General features: G+C 34.2%; 1 protein-coding gene across 1 annotated transcript in view; it reads left to right on the forward strand.

Moving 5' to 3' along the window:
* The window catches only part of LOC129912560 (BAI1-associated protein 3), a 153605-nt gene extending 139132 nt beyond the window's left edge, over positions 1–14473 (forward strand). Inside the window, exons 7-11 of the mRNA XM_055990854.1 lie at positions 730–1239; positions 1357–1830; positions 10332–11718; positions 11856–12102; positions 13849–14473. Of these exons, the coding sequence (XP_055846829.1) occupies positions 730–1239; positions 1357–1830; positions 10332–11718; positions 11856–12102; positions 13849–13940 (2710 nt within the window). The 3' untranslated portion in view covers positions 13941–14473. The remainder of the gene's footprint in view (positions 1–729; positions 1240–1356; positions 1831–10331; positions 11719–11855; positions 12103–13848) is intronic.
* The last annotated feature ends 1732 nt before the right edge of the window (positions 14474–16205 follow it).

Raw genomic sequence — 16205 nt, forward strand, 5'->3', positions numbered from 1 at the left:
TTTTTTTTCCTATTCATGCTTTTGGTCTGAGGGGGGCGAAATTCAGAAGTACTAAATAGTACCTACTTGGAAGTATACTGGAGCTTAAAACAACACAGCTGTAAAAATTAAAAAAAAAAAAATTCCGCAACTTACAAAGTTAGCAAGTAATTCAGAACATACATAATGTAGATATTGTATATTTTATTTTAGTTTGGTATTTTAAGTTATAATATCGATAAATGGTTTTTGCTCGCAATCAGATGACTAAATTCAGTAAAAATAGTAAGTTAGTAATCATTGTTGATTTGGGGTAGAAAAATAGGTACGTACCCATTGTACGTCCAATTTCATACCTTTGACATTTAATAATTTTTTTAATTCTGACATTCAATCTTCTGACATAAAGGCTCATATGCAAAAAGTATGAGCTTAAGCTCTATTTCACTTTTCAGTACATTTTCTTCAGATCTATCTCAAGAAAATGAGATAGATCTCAAGAAAATGTACTGAAAAGTGAGATATGAGCTTTAGCTCATTTCTATTGCATACGAGCCAAAATCTCACCAGCTAAAAAAAAAATATAAATTCAAAGTTCAGACACAATCATTGAAACACACAATCATGCTTCGAATAATTCCCTAATCCGTATATTCAATATTCTTTTCCCACCTGTACCTACACTCATCTACTCGTTTATACACCATCAAAATTTAATTATCTTAATTTTTTTTTCAAATCAATTTGCAGTGACATCGATGACATTAACACCGACACATTCCATCTGGACATATGGGACCACGACGATGAGAGCTGTGTCATGGATGCGGTGTCCCGCCTAAACGAGGTGCGCGGTGTTCGTGGCCTGGGGCGATTCTTCAAACAGGTATGCCAGTCAGCCCGTCAAGGCTCCCAGGATGATTTCCTTGGGGCTGTGAACATCCCTATAGCCGATATACCATCGACCGGCCTCGATGGTTGGTTTAAATTGGAAGCACGTAGTCAACGGAGCACGGTCCAGGGGCGAATACGATTGAAACTTTGGTTGTCTACCCGCGAGGATCATGGCACCTCCGAGGAGGATAACGAAATCGAAATTAGCAAAATTGAAAAGCTGCAAATGGTTTTCATGGCGCACGAAGTGTCAACACACGAGCCCACTTGGACGTGGACTGGCGAATTGCCAGGCCCCGCTCTAACCATTCTCCATCAGATGGCAGTGCAGGGAGATTTGGTAGAGCTGCATTGTGCACTGGCGAGGTAAGTCAAACGATGACCATCATAGCACCCCTCCTCCACACACGTACTCACTCACTCGTTCATCATAATTATCTCGATTGGTTTCTTCTCTCTTCCGTCAAAATTTTTGGTATTTAGGTTTGTGGCTGCCGTGAAACTAAACCGCACCACACCCATCGATCCGAAGTTTATCCATCGCCTGCTGATAGATGTGGACAAGTTGTGGAACCAACCCAATCAAGAGGCACTTACACGGGAGCTAGAACAGTGGTTGGCCGAAGCAATGACAAGCATGGTAGAGCGGTCACTCAACCAAATCCGGCGACATCGAGACATCTTCCCGTCGCTGCATCCACCCTCGTTGATACGATTGGAATTCCTGTTGCGATGCCTCGGTCTGTTGGGCTCAATGAAGGCATTCCGGCAGGTCTGCCCGTTCAATAAGGGTGTGCGAGGCGAGATTGTGGGCTCGTTGCGGAAGGGGTCCATTCAATGGGGACAAATGGTTTTGCGGGACTCTCAGCGCTCACCGAATCCTCTAGTCAATTTCACAACCACCCTCATAGCTGACATCCAACTGGGACTAACCTACTATCATTCGCTGTTCGATACGTAAGTACACACAAAGTATACGATGTTATAGCTTAGTCTTAACTGGGAACAATTTTCTGGTGTGTTCTTGTGGTTTTTGTGGCAGAAGACATTGTGCTTCGGCCTTAATTAATCGTCTCTGTTCTAGAACGTTAGCTCAATATATCTACATCAGGAGGTTTGGGTTAAATCCATTGCATTTTTGTTGTATAGGTTGGGAAATGGGATTATTTTCAACGTAAATTGATGAACACGTGAATGCAAGGATTCCGTTGCTAGCACAAAGGATTCCTATTTTCATTAAAAAGGTCATGAACGTGGGATAGCTTGTTGTTTGGAAACTGTTGTAAATGAAGAAGAACACGGTTTTAATAGTTGGATGTAGTCGACCTGTGAGCGTCTTTTCGACGAATGTAGCCTTCGAGTTAAAAGTTTAAATCCAGGCAAATTTGGCATTGTTATTCATTCCTTTATAAAGGATTGGGACAAATTGCTGCTATTCCTGGAAACGGAAATACCATGGAAATATCCATACAATGTTGTGTACCTATACCAATTTAAAGATTCTAGTTTGAATATCGTGCTATAGTACAATTGTACGCGACATGATATTGTCATAGTATTCCTGGAAAAATAGATAGTAGAAGCATATATCAGCAATATACATACCATGGCTATTAAGATTTATTAAGCAGATTTTGCAGAACATTCCAAGGAAAAACACTTTTTCGCCAAATGAAATTGACATGGGTAGATTTTTTCAGACAATGGGTATTAATCTTTATATCTCTGTCGAAATTCAAGATTATATCTGAAAGTATGTGAGTCCTTTTGAATTATTTTTGGAAATGCTTCTTTATGAAGTACAACATATGTATTTGTATTGTAAAAAAAAATTATGTATGCGTGATTTTCTACGATAAGAAAAAACAAAAAAAAAGTATCTATTATTTCAATACAATTTAATAAAATTTATTTTCATTTTCCGTATTTATTAAGAAAAACTACAAACACAGAATTACCAACAGCATCACGTACCTATATCAAATTTAATCGAAATCGTTCGAGCCGTTTTCGTTAAATTGCAAGAGCTCAAAAGTTTTGTATGGTAGGTATACTTTTTAATTGAGATATTAAAACATAGAACCTTAGAAATAACGAAAAAATCATCTGTACCAAATTTCAAGAAATTTTTGAGAAAAAACATTTTTTTACTCAAAGAAAAATTCAAAATCATTCGAATCCTCGAAGTTTTTTGTGGGGAATCTAATGCCTGACAAAGATAACAAGATAACTTTTCTTAAAAATCTAGGTATTGATATGTTATAAATTTAAGACCATTTTTGAAATCTCTTTTTGTTACTTTTCGAGTTTTTGTCTATAACTTGAAAAGCAAGCCGAATTTGAAAATTTTAATTAAATAACTTTTGTAGAAACAAATTTCCTATCGATATGTGTATCCTTTTAAAATTTAAAAAAAAAATTAAATATTTTTAAAAAATTAAGAAAAACTAATTCATAGACGTTGAAATATCACTTCTCCTATTGAACTTGGTAGAAAATGAGCTGTTGAGATATTTGAGGCAGATAGTTATAGAGCGATTGCGCGTGTGCAGTAGACATTGCTATTGTTGTTGTATTGCAAAACAAGACAGAATCCTTTAAAAGGTTACCATAAGTTGAGCCCAAAAACTGATAAGAAATAAATTGAAAGTATTTATTTATTCTGGCTTACACGATTTGTTTTTGCGAAAGGAGATAATTTTTAAAAACATACTCCAAAAACAAACGTTGTTGGTAATTTGGACAAATTAAGATTCGTATTCAAGAGCCCTATTTTCAGCTCTATTAATAGCTGAATTAATAGTGAAAAATTGTTATGTCGAACTTATCCAAAACCAGAAAAGCACCTGTCATTTCAATAAAACATAAAATTAGCCATTAAAACGATTAAAATATTCTCTTTTATATGAGCCTGAAAACAATTTGACTGAACTATATTATTCATGATACCTATAACCATCTAACTTTTTTAACTATCTAAATCAAACGAAGCGTTTTACTTGCCATATAGGCAAGTACTATAATATAGTAAGTTTAGAATTCGTAAAAAATCAAACTTGGGAAAGTGGGTCCTGAAATTCTCTCTGTCTGTATCCTGTAGATATGTCTGTGGTTAAGAGGGCAAGTTGAAATTTTTTTTTCGGATCAAAATAACCTCTACTTACCATAATGACTAAAATAGAAAAGGTTATTTTTCTGAAAAACGGCTCTAACGATTTTGATTAATAAAAATACATGTATACCTACGGGCTACGGTGGCAAATAAAGTCGTACTTTTGAAACAAAAAATACTTTTTTTACTAACGGTACCTAACATAGACCCATTTTTATTATTTCTGGCTTTCTTATAAACGAATAAGTCGATTTCAGTGCAGTTTTTTTTAAGTAGAAGCGTTTTTAAGTGGCCGTAATATTAAAATGTCTCAAAATTTTTCAAATCTTCAGTTCTGAATTTTTTTTTTAAATGTTCATTTTTTTTGAAAAACCATTAACAAAAAAAAAATAAAAAAACGGTTTTTTTTTATTTAGTTTTTATGTGCCGGATAATAATAACTTCAGAATAGCATTTTTTATTATGAAAAAACTAATTAAAAAAAAAGGTTGCAACAATTTTCAAAAAAAAAATTCCACAAATTCTTTGTAATACTTACAAGGAACTAAATTCCATGCTCAGTTTGTAGATTATTCTAAAAGGTGTTGTCGTTCTTTTTCTAAATAATTTTAAATCCCCGTTTACCTTGTTTACAAAATTTGTTTTATTAATTCTCTAAGAACTTAAACCAGTGCCGGATTAACCATGTCATGGGCCTCTAGGCAAAATAATTCTTGGGCCCTTTTCCTATGCTTTTTCAATATCATAAGCTATTTTTAAGTTAGGTTAGAAATTTATGCAGGTAACTTACTAGAGACTAATCGGACATAATCTGGTGTCTTATCATGTCATTTTATAAATGTAAACTAAAAGTTTTGAAATAACTATAATAAATATTGTAGTGATATCTCAACAAAAAAACTTGATGGTTCACAGATAATTTTTATTAACGATAAGTTATTAGAAAATATATTAGATTCAAAAGGTATAAGTAGGTATACCTATCCCGACTTTTCACGAGTCGATTTTAACCACATGATATGTCTCACGGCTTAAGTCGACTAGGACTCTAGTATGGGCATTGTCACTTTAGTCGCGTGCGGCTTACGTTCACACGACTCGACTGACGCCAAAAAGCTTCGCCGCACGGCGAAAATCGACTCGTTATAAGTTGGCATTACGGTTTCATTATAAAACTGGAAAGAGAAAGTTTCAATTTTGATTTTGTTATTATTATAGACAAGGCAAATTACACAAAACAGAGATCCGCAAAACAGTTCCAAAGCCGGAACGAACATGGAACGATGGAACGGTTCTTTTTTCGGTCGGAACAAGTTCCTGGAACTAGTTCCGCGGAACTATCTAGAATTTAAGTTTTTTTTCAATAAAATGCATCAAAATAAGAAATAGTATGAATTTGAATATTTTTTCCTGATCCTGGAACTGGAACTATTAATGTAGTTCCATGTCCGTGATCATGATTCATAAGAAAGTAGTTGTGGTTTTGGTTTGTGAATTTTTGGCGCTCAACTCGTTCGCATCCATGTGTGTTGGCTTTGGATGAGAATTCTATGACATGCGTGTGTGTATTGTGTATTTCAAACAGAGACAGAGATATATTCGCATTCGTTTTGTTTCTTGTTCCTCTTCTTCTTTCTTTCTATTGTGTGTGGCTGTGTCTGAACGATGGAACTGTTTAAATTAATTTTGGGGAAATAGTGGAACTAGTTCCAGGAACTATTTGGCTGCGGAACTATCCATCTATAGTCTGAAACGCGTCTGAAACGCGTTTGAAACGCGTCTAAACGCGTCCAAAATGCATCTGAAACGCGCCTAAAACAAGCCTGAAACGAGCCCAAAACGCGTCTGAAACGCGTCCAAAACGCGTTTGAAACGCGTCCAAAACGCATCTGAAACGCTTCCAAAACGTATCTGAAACGCGCCCAAAACGCATCTGAAACGCGTCCAAAACGCGTCTGAAACACGTCTGAAACGCGTCTGAAATGAGCCCAAAACACGTCTGAAACGCGCCCAAAACGCGTGTGAATCGCGTCCGAAACACGTCCAAAACGCATCTGAAACGCGCCCAAAACGCGTGTGAATCGCGTCCAAAACGCGTCTGAAACACGTCTGAAACGCGTCCGAATCACGTCCAAAACGCGTCTGAAATGAGCCCAAAACGCGTCTGAAACGCATCTGAAACGCGTCCGAAACGCGTCCAAAACGCGTCTGAAACGCGTCCGAAACGCGTCCAAAACGCGTCTGAAACGCGTCCGAAACGCGTCCAAAACGCATCTTAAACGCGCCCAAAACGTGTCCAAAACGCGTTTGAAACGCGTCCAAAACGCTCCTGAAACGCATCTGAAACGCACCCAAAACGCATCTGAAACGCGTCCAAAACGCGTCCGAAACGCGTCCAAAACGCGTCCAAAACGCGCCTGAAACGCATCTGAAACGCGCCCAAAAGGCGTCTGAAACGCGTCTAAAACGCGTCCAAAACACGTCCGAAATGCGTCAAAAACGCGTCCGAAACGCTATTTGTTATTTGTGAAAACTATTTTCTCTAAACAATATCTACCACACAAATTCTTCGGCACGCCACAAAAATGTATTTCCACCATCAAAATGCACAGCCTTAGCCTTGTGCATTTAGAAAAAAAAGTAATACAAAAATGATACAAAAACAACCACCAATTGATTTGGAAAATAAAGGTATGCTGATTATAAAATTGATGAATTATAAAGTTGTTGATTTTTCTGTCTTTTAGTGATGGCGATCAATTCCAGACATCATTGACTGAGTTTACAGCAGCTTCAGCCTTGAGCATTTAGAAAAAAAAAATCATAACAAGATACAAAAACTACCACCAAAGTGCAGACTGCAGACGCAGAGTATTTTTTTCTTTTTCCTTTTCTCAACTGGCCAGGCCACAGGCGCGTGACCAAGGATCTTTTTTTTATGTATTTTGTTTTCAAAAAAAAAAACTATTTTGTGTTTTTCCAATAAAATATTAAATAATAGTTTAAAAGAATCGTTTGTTTGTTGTGAAGATTTTTTTATTTTCAGATGAAATTAAAATATGGATTTTAGCAGTACGGATATAAACCCATGAAAGTGCTCCAAATAAGTACTTTAAAAGTACAAGTTTCAGTGCTTTTTCTGTAGGTAAAAAAGTACTGGAAAATGTACATCAGGACCACTTCCAGAAGTGCTTCGCTGATGCACTTTTGAAGTACATTTGTCTGTACTATTAATGGAGGGGAAATTTATTTCATCTTGCATGCAAGAAAGAGATAGCTGCTTCACGTATTCTTATATACAGAAAGTATACAACTGATTTTTTCCCGAGCTCCTATCTTTTTTCAGTGGAAAAGAAGTACTTCTTTTACGTACATATTTCACCGGTTTTTTCTGTAGTTCTGCGTTTGCTGGGAAAACACATCTGAAACGCGTCCGAAACGCGTCCAAAACGCATCCAAAACGCGTCCTAAACGCGTTTGAAACGCGTTCAAAACGCGTGTGGGTGGTTTAGTTTTTTTTTTAATTGATATACTTTCCTAGTAGTGTTGGATGTGTTGAACTCGAATCTGAAGTAAAAATTTTTGAAATATTACCGTTAGAAAATGCCAAAAAACGTCATTTTGGCTGTTTTCGAAGTTATGTTTTTATTTGGGGTAATTCATTATGAATAAATTTGTAACGGTGCCTATATTAACTTCTAACTTCTCTGCATGCACAATCTCAGATTTTTCTGACATATTATCTGATTGCAACATGAAGAGCTTTAATGGCACCATCTCGTTACTAAACTCTGGTTCGATGTCGTTGGAATAATATTCGAATAGACCAGTATTTGTCTGGGTATTTAAACGTGATATATTTTGAGCTGACTGTTCTGGGTTGATTTTCCATTTTTCCCTAATCAAAAATACCGAAAAAAAAACAGGAAAAAATCCCTCAATCTGGCATCGCTGGGTTGGGCCCTTCAGGATGGGATGGGAGTCATAATTCATTATAAACACATGTATATTAAGGGTACCCAAAACCCCTTTAGTGCGCGCTCATTATAAAAAAAAAAAAAAAAAAATAGAAGATCAGTGGTAGAAGTAGAAGATCATGTGGTAATTATAGTACTAGATCAACTCATGAGTAAACTACCACCTCCAATGAAACGGGGCTAATGTTTAATGATTTGCAAACGTTTTTTTATTCTTCTTTTTTCTTATTTTTACAAATACAAATGTAATGCTTTTTTTTATTGAAGGTACAACTCCAAGAAATTTTGTTTGTTCGTAGTCGGGGCGAGGGGCCCCTAGCTGAAGTGGGGCCCCTAGGCAGCTGCCTAGTTTGCCTTGAGGCTAATCCGGCACTGACTTAAACATTCTAAGCAACTCTTTGAATTTGATATAAGCATGATATGTTTTGATATTTTTTGTTCTTGAAAAAGTCGTCAAAAGAGAGAGCAAGAAACTTGTGACCCACTTTTCAAAAATCATTATCTTTTTCTAAAAACATTAAAACTCATTTTGCATTTTTAAACAAAAACTCCATAACATGCCTGAGGGCAACTACATAAATAACACATGGGATTAAATGTCATACATTATATCATTCATATATTATAATTTACACCCTTGTGACCCAATAAAGAAAAGTCTTGAAAAATAATATCAAAATTCAAAATATCGATTTTCATTAAGAAAAAAAAAAACATCTTCCAACGCGAGTTAAACAAAAATTTCCTTCCTACCCTTCGCCTTTGATCTATGGCAACTGTAAACTGCACGACGTTACGAAGACGACACGAAGACAATATTAATTTAAAATTCCTAATTTAAAATTCAAATTTACAACTTTACATATTATATATTTTTGAAGCACATGAAAAAGTATTGCAATAAAGTTTAGCAAAACTCCTTAAATTGAGTTTTCTTGAAGAAGAAGACGACGAAAAAGAAGAAAAACACAAGGGAGACTCTCTAACATACTTCAACATCCCCTACAGTAGAAAAAAGAAAATAAAGAACACGTAAATATAATACTTACTTGAAGTAAAGATCCCAATTTAATAGGATTTTTTACTCAAAAAAAAAAAAAAATCTTTCCACAAATTAATCCGCCTCTAAATCCATATCGAATGCCACAATTTATACATCATTTAGCTAAGAAACGAACCTTTTATCCAGAAGACGACTAAATTCGTCTATACGATTCCACACACAAAGAAAGTTTAATTATTAACAATAATTAAATTCTATAGCCTTTGTATATGTTGGGGTATTATATATCATTGCGGGCATGGGTATATAGCTATATCTTCTACTATTCTGCCCTAAAGGATAATAGCTTAATCTGTAGCAAGGTTGTTTCAGAACCCAAACCATCATAATGCTTCTGAATAATTAAGTTGTTGCAACCTATACTTCCTCTCATCTCTCGTGTCTCTTTGATTCATTTTGGCTTCAGGACTTTGCCCCGACAAAAGGTTTTCATTGACTGTCCGGAAAGAGAGTGAGATGGAAGAAGAGAAAGAGTAAAACACATTTCTAGTTTCTAGTTAAACGCCGACATAATGCCCCCCTCTTCTTTATGAAACCTGTCATCGGCTCGTGTCTAGAAGTTTCAACAGCCAACTTCTATACCTTATGGTATAGGAGCCTACCCTACGTGTGCTTAAAAGGCTCTTTAACTCAATAGGGGGTTTGCGTGTATGAAAACTTTTAATCGAAAAGGGTAAAACTGTGACATAAGGTGAGACCAATAGCAGCTGAAAAGGATTTCATATAACGATATTTTGCCAAACTGATGTTGGCCAAACAACTTGGGGGCTGTTGAAGCCCACTTTAACCTTTAGGTAAGGGAATTCTAAGTCCTCTCTGTTAACTTCATAAATTGCCAAATTACACCAATGGGCTGGATTCAATGTTACCCATATAAAGGTACCTAGCCAACATTCTATAACAACACCTTTGTGGCACTTTAATTAGATTCATGATGGCAATTTTCATGGTCTAACAATTGTAGCAGGTGGTGCGGAAGGCCAGGCAGGCTATAGATGTTAGCGTATATGGGTGCGGATTATGAGTAAATAATAAATGTTGGAGCTTGTAAATGGGAAGTAGCATGTCGAGGTAAGCAGCTTTTGATTTTATTAATTTTTCGACTCGAATAGAAAAGAATGGCGAAAACATTTAATTTTGGAATTTTATTGGATTGATAATGGTAATGGTAATAGGTTTTGTCGAGGGGTAAATACTATTAAATTAAGCTCTTCCAAAGAGGGTATAGATTGGGGGTAGCTTTTGTTTAGTAGAAGAAAGCTTCTGCTTCTCCTTCTTAAATCTTCTAACTTTTGTCTCTTTACAGGACCAATGGAATCCAATATTTTAGCATCATCTACAAACAATTCGACGCTATGTTGGCTGAAGAAGTACTCTCCCGCATGGAAACCGGTCAAGTTCCTGGTGTACCAAGTCTTAACCAGTACGCTGTTTTGGAGGGCGATAAAGAACCAGTAGACATACGACCTTTTGAGTTATTCCTAGCCTTACAGGAATTCTCCAGTCTGAAGCAGCATCTCTCAGTGATGCCCCAGCCTCCTGAGAAACCTTTAGCCCTTCAACTTTTCCACGAATGGTTTATCCCAATTGTCGAACGTTGGATGATGGTGAGTAAGGCCAGAGCTCTGCAGCGAGTTCGAGCTGCTATATCGATGGACCAAATTTGCGAGGGTGAACGGATAGTTCGATACAGTACTTCGTCAATTGACACAGCGTCTTGCTTCTATCAAGTCAAGGAATTCTGGAAGATGCTTCAATGGCCGGACTATAACTCAGCCCCTCACTTTGAAGCCCAACTTATCGATGTGGTTTGTTCAGCAGCAATGCATTACAGTGATCTGATCCATCAAGCTCTAGCTGACAGCGGGTACTACGAGCAGCAGGGACCATTTAGGTGCTCGGATGATATGTGTGTGACCGTCAACAATCTCGAATACGTTCGTCGATCTTTGTCAGAATTTCGACCTGATGGACAACTTCTTCATGATAACGCTGAAGCCCTATTAGAATCTAGCTTAGCTCAATTAGAGACCCGTGCTGAAAGGGTTTTATCAAAATTAGCTCCTCTTATGCAAGTTCCCCTACAAAAAGCTGTGTTTCATTTAGCCTGGTCACCGGACTCTCTACCCGCCAATCAGGCTATAGTTCCCCTTCTCGAATATCTCGATGTCCACCTTTCTGCCTTAAATAGCGCCTTGCTAACTAAAAATTTCAATCGAGCCTTGAATCTCATCTGGAGCACTGTATTAAGTGAACTATCACGTCAAATGGATACCGGTGCCGAAGGCGATAAACCATCAAACTTTCACAACAGACTGTATGAAGCGCTGCAATTGCTTGTAGAATTCTTCCATGCCGAGGGATTGGGACTCTCGATGGAGAATTTGCATTCGGGTGAATTTTGGAGGGTGGAACAACGTCTGCAATATCATAAGACCGAAACGGAAAAACTAATCGATATGTTTTACATGCAAAGATTGGAGGAACAGCTGATGACCATGCCACCGGGGCCATATGGAATGTTGTCGGTTCGGGCGTATTTCAATCATGATTCGTTGTGTGTGGAGGTGCTGCACGCGAGGGATATCATTCCGTTGGATCCAAATGGTTTCAGTGATCCTTTTGTCATAATCGAATTGCTTCCAAGGAGGGTATTTGCGCATTGTACGGAACAGCAGACAAATGTTCATAAGGTGGGTGTTCAAAACTCTGTGTGTGTGGTTGTGTATTTGATGGGTGGATTGAAGAAAGGATTTCCATGGATTTATGAAATTCATATTTTCAATTTTTTTTCTATACTGTCTTTTTTTTTGTGTGTGCGTTTCTGTAGAAAACCCTGAATCCAGTTTTTGATGAGTGTTTTGAGTTTTCGGTAACATTGGAACAATGTCGAACGGAGGGCGCTATGATTGCATTTACTGCTATGGACCATGATGTTCTGACGGCTAATGACTTTGCTGGAGAAGCATTTTTAGCATTGGGCACAATACCTGGAGTTGCTGAATACACAACGAGTGTTGAGAATTTCCATGGACTGAAACAGATGGATATAGCATTGATGCAACAGCATGATAAAAGTAAGTTTTTTTTTTTGTACTGACAAACTTTATAAAGCCATTTTTTGTTAGGTACCTATCATGAAATTGAAATTTGATTAAAAGTGAAATTTGCAAAATCCCATTTGTGCATATTGAACTTTTAAAATGGAATTCTAAACTTTGGCTTTTATAGAAAGTAGATCATATAAATGAGGTGGGAGCGATAAAGCTGAAAATTACCAACTGAATTAAAATATTCACATATAATTAATTGTTTGTATTTAAAAGTAAATAATATGTGAAACTAAAATCGTTAGTATTTTATGGAAACTCAAATCTTCAAGGATATGTTACATAAAATTCACTTTAATGCGTAGAACAAGTCGAGAAAGGTACTAAGATTTAAAAATGCAAATATTAAAACTACAGCGAGAGAGGGTTTACTAAAGAACACCCAAGTTTTTAAGGAGAGTACCTCGCGAAATTTTTGCACCAAATGTTTCTTAGAAGTCTGGTTCCGGAGATATTTTCAACAAAACATATTTATTTTTTTCTTTTCCTTTTTTTACACTCCGAAGCCGATATCTTTTGACCAATGTCTCGAAACAAGTTTTGGTTTACAGATATGAGTTCACATTGAATAGGCCTATGCATTCCGATGAAAAAACTACAAATTTATTTTTTTCAGATTTTTGAGAAAAAATCCCCTTGCCAAAACATATTCCATTTTTTTAAATGTTCTCCAAATCGATTGAGTGACACATGAAAAGAAAGGTCTTTTTAAGCTCTATTCACAACAGTAACCCAAAAATTTCTTGGAAGTCTGGTTCCGTAGATATTTTCAACAAAACATATTTATTTTATCTTTTCCTTTTTCTCACACTCCGAAGCTGATATCTTTTGACCAATGTCTCGAAACAGGTTTTGGTTTACAGATATGAGTTCACAGTGAAAAGGCCTATGCATTCCGATGAAAAAACTACAAATTTATTTTTTTCAGATTTTTGAGAAAAAATCAAGGTTAACCCCTTGCCAAAAAATATTCCATTTTTAAAAATGTTCTCCAAATCGATCGAGTGACACATGAAAAGAAAGGTCTCTTTAAGTTCTATTCATAACAGTAAACCAAAAGTTTCTTGGAAGTCTGGTTCCGGAGATATTTTCAACAAAACATATTTTGTTTTCTTTTTCTCACACTCCGAAGCCGATATCTTTTGGCCAATGTCTCGAAACAAGTTTTGGTTTACAGATATGAGTTCACATTGAATAGGCCTATGCATTCCGATGAAAAAACTACAAATTTATTTTTTTCAGATTTTTGAGAAAAAATCTTGCCAAAAAATATTCCATTTTTAAAAATGTTGTCCAAATCGATCGAGTGACACATCAAAAGAAAGGTCTCTTTAAGTTCTATTCATAAGAGTAAGAGTTCTATTCATTTTTGCACCAAATGTTTCTTGGAAGTCTGGTTCCGGAGATATTTTCAACAAAAGATATTTTGTTTTCTTTTTCTCACACTCTGAAGTCGATAACTTTTGCCAATGTCTCGAAACAAGTTTTGGGTTACAGATATGAGTTCACAGTGAACAGGCCTATACAATATGGTGAAAAAATTACAAATGTATTTTTTTCAGATTTTTGAGAAAAAATCAAGGTTAATCCTTTGCCCAATAAACTTAATTAAAAATTTATTTTTAAGTATTATATTTAAAGGTAAAATAGTAAAATTATTCTTTTTATCATTACCAATTCTTATTTAAAAAATGCTTCCTTATTTGATTTCAGATCATCCAATTCTTCAGATTCTAGAATCCAGAGCTTTGGACAAACAGGCATTAGATTTTGTGCGAAAGCAGAAAGCACGTCTATCATCATAATCAAATAAAAATCAATTTTTACTGTAATAGATAAATCATAAAACATCAAACTAAGCTGCGTAAACTTATTGTTTCTACACACACAAAAAAAATACTATTTATTGAAATGATGATACATTTAATTTTATAAAAACTACATAGTTATAAATGTGCGGTGAGTAAAAAAATAAAAGAATTATTTATTTATTTTAATTTATTTAAAAAAAAAAAAAATCAAGCTTTTAAAAAACAACTGTGAGAAATAAATATTTTAAAATAAAAAACAAAAAAAATTATATTAATCTCTCTATCGAATTTCAGACTTATAATTTTAAATATTTAATTTTCCATTTTTTTTCTATAATAAAAAACTAAAATAAAAAAAAACTTAAACTAAATTTAAAGAATTAAAGACTATCAAAATTGTATATTTATATTGTGTAACTTACTAAATTTAAATTTTTATTAAATAAGATTATAAATATAATATATAAATGTATGTATGTATAACTAAATAAATGTAAAAAATATTAAAATAACCATAATTATTAAAATATTAGATATTTTTACTAAATATATTATAAACAAAATATTAATGTACATTTATTAATGTATTTTTGTGAATAAATCGCCGTCAATTTTTCTCACTAGCGCACATCTTTTCATTGAAATTTAATAAAATATTTAATCATTAAAAAATACAAACTATTTTTGTAAAAGAATGAAATATTTCTCTCTTCTCCATCAATCATTGCTTTTTATACTTTCTTACAAGAACAATCGTAAAAAAAAAATATTTAAAAAAAAGTAAAGTATTACTTTTATTTCCAATTAATTATTAACTTGAGTTTCCTGAGCAAAAATGGCAATTATTGAAAAAAGTGTTTAAAAAACTCTTCCATTTGCAATTGTTCACATAAAAATCAGTTTAATTTTAAAACAATTTTAAGGAAAAGTTAAATAAACTGTGATCTTATTTAAAATTTATAAAAATAGACAGACTCTATCCATGACTATCATTCAAGCCTCAATTTTAAAGTTCTAATGCACTTTGCTACAGAATATAAGCGAACATATTCCGAAAATTAATTAAATATGTTTTATAATTTTAAAACATAGGTACATAACTTGAAAGCTAATTCTACAAGATCAGGCAGCTCATCTTTCCGACTTTTTATGTAAGAACTTGATTCCCTATTTAATTTTGTGTTTTCACAGTTTTCACAAGGTCTTTACAAAGATGATTAATTTTCATTTAAATTTAAAAGAAAATATAAAAAAATGTGTTTCACCATTTTTGACGAGCAAAAAATCTATCCATATTAGAAAATAACACCTTTTTATACCTTTTCTTATGGCGGATATTATTAAAATAAACAAACTACATACATGCTTACTATACAAAAAATAAAATATATTTATATATAAATTATGTGTATTATACAAAATAAAGTTAAAATAAAAATTAAACAAAAAAAAAAATAGATAATCAATAAACTATCCAATCTATCACACGCTTCTTCAGCTCCAGAAGAAACAAGCTCGAATTTTATTTCTTAAAAAAAGAAAACTTAAATCAAAAGATTAAACAAAAGAAAAATAGAACATATTTAACACAATTTAAATAGAATAATGTAATAAATGTACCAACAAAAAAAAATGCAACAAAAACTACTAAAAATCAAAACAAATACCACCACAAAAAATATAAATATAAAAAAAAAAATATAATATCAACCAACAAAACAAACAGACCATCCATAAAACTAACAAAAAAAAACTAAAACAGCTTGTGTTTGTTGGGTCTTAAATATAAAAAATTGGAGATGATTTTTTTGGGCATTTAACTAAAACATTACGTGAGACGTTTAAATCTATAATCATAATCCGTAAAATCTAATTTTTCTAGATCGTCAAGTCTTTTGACAGGGGCCTATATTTAACTACATATAATGTAAACGATAAACATTCTATACCTAATTCATTTAATTCAACCGTCGAAAGTTAGAAAAATCTACCACAAGAAATGTATCATCGACAGGGACGTACAACGTACATAGGTACATAAACTGGAGATTTTAATAAAATAACGTTTACAAAGCTTCCTATTCCTAATTTAATTTTCAAGGACATCAATAACGGAGAACGCAACAGATACAAATTACGCAGGTACAAGAAAAAAAAATGCCTGATATGGTCGTGTGACTATGTTAATCATATGTTTTTTGGGTCGCTGTGACTGAATCCAAAGTCTATTTCGATCCATCACGTCAGGTTTTCGAGATA

Source organism: Episyrphus balteatus, chromosome 2 (assembly GCF_945859705.1).
Source record: "Episyrphus balteatus chromosome 2, idEpiBalt1.1, whole genome shotgun sequence".
In the NCBI taxonomy this organism is placed as follows: domain Eukaryota; kingdom Metazoa; phylum Arthropoda; class Insecta; order Diptera; family Syrphidae; genus Episyrphus; species Episyrphus balteatus.